The 13,133-nt window shown below is 32.7% G+C and overlaps 1 protein-coding gene across 2 annotated transcripts in view; it reads right to left on the bottom strand.

Moving 5' to 3' along the window:
• Positions 1-9,762, bottom strand: part of LOC114329913 (putative epidermal cell surface receptor) — a 252,253-nt gene extending 242,491 nt beyond the window's left edge. The window contains exon 1 of one of the 2 annotated variants that reach the window (XM_028279190.2): positions 9,430-9,762. In XM_028279190.2, coding sequence (XP_028134991.2) covers positions 9,430-9,556 — 127 coding nt within the window. In that variant the 5' untranslated portion in view covers positions 9,557-9,762. The remainder of the gene's footprint in view (positions 1-9,429) is intronic. The other variant, XM_028279191.2, reaches the window with a different exon arrangement.
• Positions 9,763-13,133: the final 3,371 nt, after the last annotated feature.

Below are 13,133 nucleotides of genomic sequence, written 5' to 3'. Positions count from 1 at the left end.
AAAAATGTGTAAAATTTTGTTTTCTTCAACGCCCTGTATCTTGAAAATGGATGGCGTTACAAAAAATTTTTATTAAGCAAACCCCAATTATTTTTCAATTGTTTACCTACTCCAGTGACGGTGTTACCTTTTTTGAAAAATATGTATAAAATTGTATCAAAAAACGAAAAAAAAAACCGAAAAAATGCGGTTTTTTATTTTTAAAGGCACGTTTCACCAATTTTAAAAATTTGAAAAAATTCAGGGTGAAATATAATGCAAAAATACACGGTATATATTTTTTTCGTGAAAACGAATGTCTTAGTTATTTTTTTATACTCATTTAAAATTTTAAAATCGTTCTAAAATTTAAATTTCCCGCCAAAAATTAAAAAAAGAATTTTTCGCACAGAACTTTTTAAATCTTACAAATTTTTTATTTAAAGTTTTTCGCTAGTTCTCGATGCAGCTGAGATAAAAAATAAAAACATAAAAAGCCTAATTAGGCTCTAGGTGGGTCACATGACCACCTAGGGGGCTAAAAATTTCAGAAAGTTTGTTTCACTATATATGCTAAACGGTAACCTATATGGAATTAGAATCGAGTTGGGGGCACTTTTCATCATCTTACCCGGCTAGGCCCTTTATTTGACGTTTCGACTTTAACTTCGGAAGTTGTAAATCGTTATCAAAATACAAAAAAAAATCTAGTAATTTAATTTTATCTAACTCAGTCATACTGGCCATTCAGACATATTATAATATACATTATTTTAAAGTAGGTGACTTTAAAATGATATTGTCAGTTCATTTGATTACATGAAATCAACTTTAACTTAAGAATATCTGTTATATTTAACATTTTAAAATTATTTGAATTTTTTTCTCAAATTTTGCAGTAATTTTAATTAACCAATAATGTGGATACCTACATCATCTATTAAGATGTAAAATATCAATCAATGTTTCGAAGCAAATGAAAAAAGGATTAAAATTTATCATTGTCAATAATTATTTCAGTTAAAACGTATATTTCTGGCTGTTTGGATCTGTAAACATAACGCAATTGAAATTCTTGGAAAAACGTCAGGAAAGAAGTTTGGAATAAAGAGACTTGGTGGTGGTCAATCAAAGTTCAAGAAAAAGAGAAAAATATATAAATAAACAGTGGCATGAAAATAGCTCGGACTCGGACACAGATCTTTGCAAACCATACAGTCGCCAAAAATGAAGCGAAAGTAGCAGGTAGTAGTAGCAAAAGCTAAAGCAAAAGCGTATCTATACGATCAAATTGATACCAGCCAATGAGAAACAAAGATATATAAAACAGCCAAACACATAGCAAAAACAAATGATTTTAATCAGATTAGATGAATGCTAGTAAAAAAAATAAAATACTAGTTCACGAAAAGATGTCAAAAGAGATGGACGACAGTTTATTAAATGAAAAATTTATCTATAAATTTTTTTAAATGAAAAAAAAAGTTAAAAGGTAAAGGTAAAGTTTTCAATCCTAATAGCAACATTAATAATATTGAAAAACATTAAAAATATTACCAAAAGATTTTTAAATTGAAAACTTATTGGTCCATTTCCCTGGTAACACCTCCATGGCTTCTAAAATTTGCAAGCCAGATGGATGCTGCAGTGAAGACAAGAGGGAATTCTAAAAAGTTGCAATTCTGGCTTCTGGTTTTGCCTTCGCATTGCAACTGAATAAAAAATGGTATACATTTTTATTGAAGAAAAGTTCTTTATTCATAAAGTTTATTAAATGAAAAACCAGTTGAGATAATGCAGACAGTAACAGAAACAAATTGGCTAACAGGTTTATTTCATATAATTGTGAAAGTTGGCCAAATGTCAGTTGGCCAAAGGTAAATGAAATTAGTGCCTGTTTACAGAAACAAGACAGATATACAACAATGTACATACGGCCGAAAACTACTTAGTAACACCATGAAAATATGGTAGAGAATAATTGATGAACGGACACATCATTTTTCTTAAATTGCCATATTATTATCCTCAGTGGAGGTTGGCTCCTATAGTTGCAAACTCTTCTCTGTTTTTAGCTGTTCTTATTAGCTGTTCAAAATTTAGCCCTATTCATTGTCGGTTGTTCCTTAGCCACGATAGTCTTTTCCTTTCTAGTCCTCTCTTTCCCTCGATCTTTCTTATCACTATCAGTTGATCATATTGGTACTTATTTTTTCTCAGTACGTGGCCTAGGTATGATGTTTTTCTTTCACTGTGCTGAAAAGTTTTCATTCCTTGCCTCTTCTATGCAGCACTTATTCGTTTGAGATGTGCGATGTCTATAAAATTTTGAGGATTCTCCGGTAGATCCACATTTCAAAGGCCTCCAACGATACGTGAAGAAATCGAAATATCCGATAATCAGTTTGTCTTTATACAAACCAGATCAAGACCAGATGCAATTTTCATTATATAATTATGTCATTAAATCATGGGTATTTCATGGAAAAAAAGAAGAACGAAGAAACAAATGATTTCTAGAATAACAATTTGAATAACGTTTAAACTAATTAATGGATCGAGTTGAAATTTTAGAGGTTTGTTAAGCACTATAATCTACCCTTTGAGAGCAATTACTATTGAGAGCTATAAAATTTATAAATAATTAACGATTTTGCGAAATCCTGAATACGTTTAAATTTTGTGTATTTTCTTGGAGTACATACATCTATTTGCCAAAAGAAAACAGCTGGCCTAATATTTTTGCAAAATGTAATGGCTTAGATCGTAGACCAACTCTGGATGGTCTTCCAAAAAATAGGTTTCCCCTAATAAAATCATCCTAAATATAAATAGCATCCTTAAATTTCAAACGATGTTAGATCCCTTCTACTTCTATCCCAATAAAATGGACAATGGAACCCCGATAAGTCGGCCTCCGATAACCCGGAAATCCGGCTAACCCGGACTGATTTTCATCAGACAAAACAAACGTTTTTTCACTTTGACTGAGTTTTTTACCAAGAAATGAACAATACTGTATACAACTTTACGTAATTTAGACGTATTGTCCATATGTGTTTCGTGTTTTCGCAATTATAATTGAGCTTACCTGTAAGTATACAATGTTTTATTAATGTTTACCATATTCTCCGGCTAACCGGATTTTCGATAACTCGGATCAGCTGCGGTCCCGATTAATCCGACTTATCGAGGTTCCACTGTACTAAAATATTGACGAAATGCGTAGATTCAAAGGTTCGTTGTCCCGCAATTCATTATTACTAGATTCATTATTAAGCAGATAACAGATCAGTCACCGGAGTGAAACTGTTGTAATAAACAAAAACTTTTTGTCACAGAATTTTGTGTGAAAACAACAAATCAATTTTTTTTGTACATCAATTGTCAACAAATATATTTATAACCTAAAACTCTTTAATCTTTTATTAACGCTACAATTATGTACTTCCTCTAAGTTATCATATTATAATTTGCGTCCTTGGGCCCATTAAAAAAATTATTACCTCCCTCATTAGACTTTTTTTGTTCAGTTATTCATGTAGAGTCGGACAACCTTTCTATTTCGGAAAATTTCCGGGGGGGGGGGAGTTTAGTAAATACACTCACCGGCACGAAAAACGGGCACCTCAAAAAATGGGTCATTTTTGATGTCTCGTATCTCCTAAACCTATTGTCCGATTTAAGTAATTGTTTTAATATGTTATAGCCTTATTCTTTAACAATATCGCTGTAAGAATATTGTTGCTAGACAGGTAAATTTTCATTGTATACCCGGTATACCAATCAAACTGGGTTTTTTTCCTAATTTTCACAACACCCTGTGGAATATTGTAGCCTTTATGAAATATTGAAATTAAAACCCACCTATAGCCCCAGGTTTTCTGAACATTCTGTTTTTTTTTTTGTTCATTCGCTTATGTTGGATAATAAAAAAGTTAGGACTTTAACAACTAGCTATGAATGTTCATTATCAATACAGGGTGTTTCTAAATAAGTGCGACAAACTTTAAGGGGTAATTCTACATTAAAAAATAATGACCGTTTGCTTAATAAACCTATGTTTGCAAACGCTTCGTTTCCGAGATACGGGATGTTGAATTTTGGCTTACAAACTGACGATTTATTTATTGCTCTAAAACCGGTTGAGATATGCAAATGAAATTTAGTAGGTTTTAAGAGGTAGTTATTCCGCATTTTTTGACATACAATTAAGAATTTATATTTACCATTGGCGTGCATACGGGTCATATTACCCGGTCATATTACCCGCATGCACGCCAATGGTGAATATGACATTTTTAATTGTATATTAAAAATGCGCAATAACTACCTCTTAAAACTTACCAAATTTCATTTGCATATCTCAACCGGTTTAGAGCTATAAATAAATCGTTAGTTTGTAAGAAAAAATTCAACATCCCGTATCTCGGAAACGAAGCACTTGCGGATATAAGTTTATCAAGCAAACTGTCATTGTTTTTTAATGCAGAATTACTTAAAATATAAGTTAGTCGCACTTATTTAGAAACACCCTGTAGTGATAAAGAACAAAGCTAGTTGTTAAAGTCCCTAACTTTTTTATTATCCCACATAAACGAATAAATAAAAAAACAGAATGTTAAGAAGACCTAAGGCTATAGTTGGGTTTTAATTTCAATATTTTATGAACGCTAGAATATTCCACAGGGTGTTGTGAAAATTGAGAAAAAAAACCCAGTTTGATTGGTACACCCGGTATACAATGAAAATTTACCTGTCTAGCAACAATATTATTACAGCGATATGGTTAAAGAATAAGGCTATAAGATATTAAAAAAAATACTTAAATCGTACAACAGGTTTAGGAGATACGAGACATCAAAAATGACCCAGTTTTGGGGTGCCCATTTTTGGGGTGCCCATTTTTGGGGTGCCCGTTTTTCGTGTCGGTCAGTGTATAAAGGTTTCTAAACTTTGGTGCGTCTAATAACTGGAGTACCCTTAAAAATTTTCGGACAATATTATCAGTAAATTGTAACTATTTTTATCAAACAATCCTGCAAAAACTCATCATTTATGACTTCATAGTGCGCCCCTATAGGGTGGGCACACAGGTGGGCGCCCCACAGCTGATTCTTGCAGGATTGTTTGATAAAAATATTTACAATTACATAACTGGTAATATTACCTGACAAATTTTTAGGGTACTCCAGTTGTCGGATACACCAAAGTTTAGAAACCTCTATAGTTACGAAACGCCCCTTCCGAAAATTTTCCGAAATAGAAAAATTGTCCGTCTCAACATGAATAACTTAACAAAAAAAAAATCTAATGAGGGAGGTAACAATTTTTTTAATGGTGGGCCCAAGGAACTAGACTTATTATTAAACAGACAACAGATCAGTCACTAGAGTAAAACTGTGACTGTAATAAAATAAATATCATAGAATTTTCTGTGAAAACAAGAAACCAATTTTTTGTACATCCAGGGCCGCGCCGTCCACGTGTGCAATGTGTGAGGCGCACACAGGCGCCAGCAATTAAGGGGCGCCACTAGAGTTGTTACAAAAATTTTACGCAGGTCAAAACAACACTTGCCCATTTAACGTCCTTAAATATCTCAACTTCAAAGGTAGGTAAATTACGTATTGATTTATACAATCTGCATAAACAAGGAAAATCCTATAAAGACATGCAGCCACCGGTCCAGCAGAATGTATGCTTTAAAGCTATTGCACAAAAATTTGATAGAAATGTATTATGCTTTAGGTGATATAACACATTCGGATAAATTTGATCTTAATTCAAAATATCAAACTAGTGGTAGGGGAGCAAAGTATGCTAAATGTGCAGTCACTCGAGCACTTTGGGGACCTATTGGGTTATGATTATTAGGTCCTAAAACCAAAAAAAGTTAAGTAAAATTTTCCATTTTAGCGGGCGCTTGCTATTTTTTAATTTAATTTTCCATTTCCATTAATTGTTTTTTCCGATTATAGCGCCATCTATCCATAATTCGAAAAAAGGGTTCGAATAAAAGTTGCTTATTTTTATGCAGATAATCCAAATCTGCAATAAAAAATGGGAGTTCCCATTTAAAATTTTAAAGTAACCCCCCACCCCACCTCCGTGGGGGGTCGCGTTTGGTACCATTCAATATATTTTTCAAAAATATTAAATAAGTGCATTTTGCAGTTTTTCGATGTGATGTTTATTTTGCTAAATATTGCGGGATTTGTAATTAAAATTTTAAATTTACCCCCCACCCCTCTCTGTGAGGGTTCATGTTTGGTATCTTTCGATAGATTTTTGAAAAATATTCAACGTGCAGTTTTTAGTTTTTCGATCTGACGTTCATTTCGCGAAATATTCGCTTTTTTCTTGTGAAACTTTGTGACTCACCAATTTCCTTACGCCCCGCTCAAATCGTCAGATTTTTTAAATATACACTGTTTTGCATGTACTTAACTTACCTTATCTTAATCTGACAATTTCGAGTATTTTTAAGGATAGATTTTTATTTTCGGGCCCCCCTAAACGAACTCCCCTGTGTTAAGAGCCAATATATGGCAGAGGTACATCTGCAGGGTACCACGTTTCTCCCCATATGATAATCTGACGCGCTCGAGTAACTGCAAAAATCCCCGCTTGGGCTCCCCTACCATAGTATAGATATTTAGGAGATAAAATATCAACATTTACATTCATATGCTCAGTCCACATATAGGTATGGTATGAAGTTCTGATGAAAGTTAACGTCGTTAGCAAAGTTTTACAATCAAAAACAATCAATATGCAGCCTAAGTACCTTAAATGCTTTAAGAGTTAAGGACGTAGGCGCAAAATTTCGCACCGATGTGTTTTAAATTAATTTATTTATTTTTTCAAATTCTGAGAAAACTAATAGCTAGGTGTTTTTGAAAAATTTAAACCTAGAATGAAAGATTGCATTATTACCGAGGGCCGAAAGTCCCTGAAAACTTCTATAATGTTTATTTTATTAGGTTATAGGGGTAAAAAAATTTAGTGTGATTTTTAATTTCAAATATCTCAAACTTTTTGTTTATTCTAAGGGACTTTCTGCACTCGGTAATAATGTAATCTTTCATTTTGGGTTTAATTTTTTTTTAAATTCTTATTAGTTTTCTCAGAATTCGAAAAAAAATGAATTCATCTAAAACACATTGGTGCGAAATTTTGCGCCCACGCCCTTAAAACAATTCTTGCTCTAGTTTCGGATAGATAGCAAATTTAATGATGTTATTACTACAGCAAATGAAACTGCAGAGAAACTGGATGTGGAGCCCAGTTTTTAACCAGACACACAGCTCTGCGTCGGAATAAAAGCAAACAGGACCTCGATTTTTGACCCTTCACTTCGTTATCGAACGTATTCGCTTCGTATCTGTTTAGTATACGAAGCGAGTACAGATACGAAGCGAATACTCTCGATAACGAAACGAATCGTCCAGTTCGATTACGAACATAAAGACGAACTGATTTTGTCTCCTAAAATGGCATACAAAGTTCATTTCTTTTATTGTGTTCTCAACCAAGCATTAATTTCAGTAAATGAAAGATTTTCCATATTGGAAAATCCTGTTGATTCTTTCAAATTTTTATATAATTTAAACCGCAGTACAGAACACTCACAATTAAAACTTTTGTGTAGAAATTTGTAAAAAATGAGATTTAATGATCATCTAAATATAGGGGGAGACGATTTAATTGAAGAAATTATACAGCTTCAGCCTTTGTTAAAAGAATTAAATAATGTTTGTCAGATTTTAAAATTTATATTTTTAAACGAATTTACTGCAGTTAACCCAAATTTAGCAATAGTTCTTCGCATTCTGCTCACTCTGCCCATACCCCATTATCTGATGCCACTGCTGAGTGAGCTTTTTAAACTGAAACTTAAAATCCTTTGAAATCGACCATCAGTCAAGGGCGGTTGATAAATTATTTATCTGCCATCTCTATATAGTCGTCAGTGTTAAATCAAATTGATATTTACCATATTATAAACAGATTTTTGACGCGAAAAGTTAAGTTTTTATAAAATAGCTAAGTATTTCATTTTTTCCTACCTATATCTTTAGTTTTTTATGCTGTTATGCCAAAGATTTATTTTTACTTAATTATTATTAGGTCTGGATCCCGCGTATGAAAAAAAAGTTGATTAATAGCAAACTGAAAATTTGTTAATAGCTTAAGGGTGTCTAGTCGGATAAACTTTGATATATGGGAACACTGGAACAGGGGCAGTTTTAATTGTGGAACAGGTTAAAAATTTACAACGGTCAGACCACGAAAGCGGCACATTTATTTTGTCCGACAGAATAGACTTAAACTCTCCGAACAGACATTAAACTCTCATGCAAAAATCAGACTGCTATTTATCGCCTGTCATAATTCCTGTCATTTGACATATTCTACATGTTCCACTCATTAAAACGCCCATTTGGTGATAAATAGCAGTCTGATTTTTGCATGAGAGTTTAATCTCTGTTCGGAGAGTTTAAGTCTGTTCTGTCGGAAAAAATACATGTGCCGTTTTCGTGGTCTGACCGTTCCAAATTTTTAACCTGTTCCACAATTAAAACTGCCCCTGTTCCAGTGTTTCCATATATCAAAATTTGTCCGACTAGACACCCTTAAGTTATTAACAAATTTTCAGCTTGCTATTAATCAACTTTTGTTTCATACGCGGGATCCAGACCTATATAACTTACTTTAATTTCCTGTTGCATGTGTAAGAATTTTTAGTTATTTTTTTTGGTTACAATAAATAATTGTTCATTTTGGGCGCCATCAAATGTTTTGCACACAGGCGCTACCACGTGCTGGCGCGGCACTGTGTACATCTAATTATTATTGTCAAAGAATATATTTATAATATTATATTACTCTTAATTTAATCTTTTGTTGATGCTACAATTATGTCATTCTTCTATAAGTTGTCATATAATTTTGCTTAAAACTAATATTAATATAATATACAAAAAATAATTAATGTAATTTTGAATGTTCACATGTATAAAGAAAGTTATTTCAGTATAAAAGTATTTAAAAGTGGGGAGAGAAAGGTGAGATGCAGATGGTTTTAATAATTTGGCAGACCTTGATATTAAGTAGCAAAATATGGATGTAATACAATAATAACTTTTGAAATAACTTAAAAGAATATAGGTACACAAATATTGTTTAATATGTTATCCCATAATAGTATAAAAGTATGTATAATTAAAGCCTAAAATGTAAATCATAGCATAAATTTGATAGATGAGCAATTTTCACGAATGACATTATATTGTATGTCAACAAAACAGCTACAAATAGAGCTCTTTACGTGCATACTATGTCTTATTTGCCATGCTAGACTTGTCATGTGTGTCTACATACTTTAACGACATATGAAAGAGTGTTACAACGTCTGTTCATACGTGAAATAGAAAGAAATCTCACCATTGTCAGTAGGCGATGAACCACAACTTTCAGCTGTACTCCCCTGTATACATTCCTGAGTCGTTCCGTCCGACACAGCCACTAATAACACAAAACCTAAGAAAACCACCAAGTACCGACGTGTCATCTTGTCACACACCCCGCTAATTACAGTTCAAAATAAAAAGAATGAAAAGTCGAAAACAGATCACATCACTGAGTGAAATTATATTAAAAAATGTACGTCGTCGGCCGACCAGCGTTCTGTTTCTCTCGTATTATTATGGTACTGCCAATGCTTCAGCGTGTCCTTACCTCACCTTCTACCTAGTGGGGTACAGGTAGAAGGCACCCACCGTATTCGAGCGGTACCCAAGACAAGACGTTGCTGCGTTGGCCGGGTACTTACATAGTGGGTCATCTTAAGAATATCCGCTCATTTCAATCAAAGTCTACACCGCGGACTAGAAAAGTGTTTTCTGTGAATCTTCAGCTTCTCAGTAAAATAATGTTCTGTTACTCTGAGAATATTTCGTATACCTGAAGATAAAATACCCTGACAAAGAAAACATTAAATATATGATTAATTATAAAATTATAGTACATTGTATACCTAGTAGGAAAAGCTTAACATTCCCGGACGATGTAAAGGTTGCCGTCGAGGGAATGTGGCTTTTCCTACAAGGTATACATACTATTTTTCCGAAAGTCGAACATTTAAATTATATTAAAATAAACATGTTAACATTTTCAAATACACATATTATTAAACCAATACAGAAGTAAAAACTTCGAGATGTATTCTGGTATAAAATCGTTTATTTAAAACTATAAAATGTCATCGATTGCAGAACGTTTTCGTTCTAAACAGAACATCTTCAGTGCATCCTGCCGAGTATTTTGAAACTAGCACACTATAAATAGTGTTAACATCATCATATATGGTTTACATAATGTAATATGTTAAAATGTTATGACTACAAGTCGATGTTAATGGATAAAGTGGAACACATGCTAAAAGGGTGCCATGGTTCCCTGCTCGAAGATGCTAGGTGCTTGCCAATTCAATGGGCACAGACCAACTGAGAAATTAACTGAATTTCTCAGTTGGTCTGTGCCCATTGAATTGGCAAGTACCTAGCATCTTCGAGCAGGGAACCATGGCACCCTTTTAGCATGTGTTCCACTTTATCCATTAACATCGACTTGTAGTCATAACATTTTAACATATTACATTATGTAAACCATATATGATGATGTTAACAATATTTATAGTGTGCTAGTTTCAAAATACTCGGCAGGATGCACTGAAGATGTTCTGTTTAGAACGAAAACGTTCTGCAATCGATGACATTTTATAGTTTTAAATAAACGATTTTATACCAGAATACATCTCGAAGTTTTTACTTCTGTATTGGTTTTTTAAACTATGTATGGTATACAGCCAACTATTGGGATTTTCCCATTGATTTTTTTTACACATATTATTGTTTTGACTCAAATATTCGTGATGCCACCAAATACAGGTTTTGTAGCTATAAAAACAAAATAATTGAATTATCAAATTTGACGCACTTGCTTATTTTTGGCAGTATTTTTGGTGTTTTCTCGTGTTTTCTGTGATTGTAATCATTTTAAAAAGCAAAATTAATTAATTTAATCATAAGTGATGATGAGTGTTCGATTCCTGGTAGCACACCAGAACTGAGGGATGTATTGAATAGTGCTTCATTAGATTTATTGCCAACAAAATCCAGAGACAAATTAATAAAGCTATTCATACAACCGTTTCATGGACTATGATAAGAATAAAAATGCAAGATCTTTCTCAGAAAATGTTGTAATGGCATACTTCTTGGAGCTTGGTTCCAAGAAGAAATCTTCAACTTTGTGGGCGAACTATTCAATGTTGAAGGCAACCCTTGCAATTAGACATGATGTGGATATATCAAAATATACAAAACTTCGTTCATTATTGAAAAAGCAGGCAGATAGTTATAGGGCAAAAAAGTCCAAGATTCTGACTAAAGAACAAATCAATCAATTTATTCAGGAAGTCCCAGACAAAGCCTATTTAATGATTAAGGTACTAACTAACTTCGGTCTATTTTACAATGTGTTGAAACTATTGAAAATAAAGTTGTTCTTTAATAAATTTGTGCTGAATCTACTGTAAGGAAAAAATATTTTTCTATGGATGCTATACAATGTGCAACTTCTCTCACTACTTACATACATTCAAAACGAACAATTTCTCAGGCTGTCACAAAAGTCGGCCATTGCAGTGAGAAATATTTTTTCTCATGGGTTCCATACGTAGAATCGCGGTTTCCATGGTAACATGCACAATCCAAACACAAATATTTTTGTCAAATAAAATATTTCAAATCACAACTTACCAGGAATTACCTTTCAAAACTGTTCAAATATAACTGGTAACTATAATTTCAAATAAATAAAAGTATATAAATATTAAGAATATTAAATACCTACATATGTTTATAATATGTATTTTATTTCGATTTTGGCATATAATCTACATAAAAGCACCTAAATTATTTAATTTTGAAGTTTGAACTCCTGACAAAAACGCATCCATAGAAAAAGTACAGTGTACAACACGTGAGAAAACGACATATTATACTATTCCTTATAGTAAGGAAATAACATTTCCGTACAGTGATTTTTCGTTTCCAGGCAACGGCTAAGTATAAGGAAATATCGAATCAAAAATGTCTAAATTTCTGACCGATTTTCGGAAAAGTATATTTTTATAAATTAAGTCATGCAAAAGTATTAATATTTCTATTATATTTCTTCACGGGCCATGCAAAAGTATTAATGTTTCTAACAAAATTTCCAAAAATGTGATATTTTTTTTAAATTGTGGTTTTTACTTCTACGTGACACAAAAATGATTGTGGGAAATATTCATTTCAGTATATTTCAATAATTATATCTTTTTCTTCTCCTTCTTCTTAAATGAGGCGAGACTAGTTAGTCTCTGTTCTTATTGGTAGTTTTAGGATCTCTTCTGGTTCAAAACTTAGTTGACCAGTGAATTCCTGCCTTACATCACTCAGCACATTGCAATGGCATAGTATGTGTATGGCAGTATCTTCTTCCATTTCTTACTTTCTGCACTATGGATCATTCCCCTTACCTAGTTTGTATAGGTGGTTTCTTAAGCGGCAATGTCCAGTCACCATTTCAGTGACCGTTTACCGTTTTGATCTCTTGTTTATTGAGGTTCATCAAACTATTCGAGAGTTTTTTTTATCAATATCCTTGATTATTTTTTAGTCCGGATTAGAGCTTCACGATAGTCTATAAAATATCGATATTGTATTGATATCGTATCGAAAATCAATACGATACTGATACAATACATACCTTAGCAATATTAATGACGATACGATACTCATTATCTGAAATCAATACAATACTCTTGTATTGTCGATACGCTTGCCTCAGTATTATTGTGAATATCGATATCGAGAAAAAACATTAAACAACACGTGAGTGCTGCATAAGGCCTATCATACAGTTAAAATATTATAAGAGTTATAAGACGCACAAGCGTGTATGCTCTCCATTAGTGCGAGAGAGAAGGACGATGAACCCAACAAGAACAAGTCAATCAATTTCGATATTTTATGTTTAAAATCATCAGATAATATCGATGTTTTTGAAAAGAAAATTGAAAACTACTTGTAATCTCCAAG

The sequence above is a fragment of the Diabrotica virgifera genome, chromosome 6, assembly GCF_917563875.1.
Source record: "Diabrotica virgifera virgifera chromosome 6, PGI_DIABVI_V3a".
Taxonomy (NCBI): domain Eukaryota; kingdom Metazoa; phylum Arthropoda; class Insecta; order Coleoptera; family Chrysomelidae; genus Diabrotica; species Diabrotica virgifera.
This window is presented reverse-complemented; position numbering and strand designations above follow the sequence as displayed.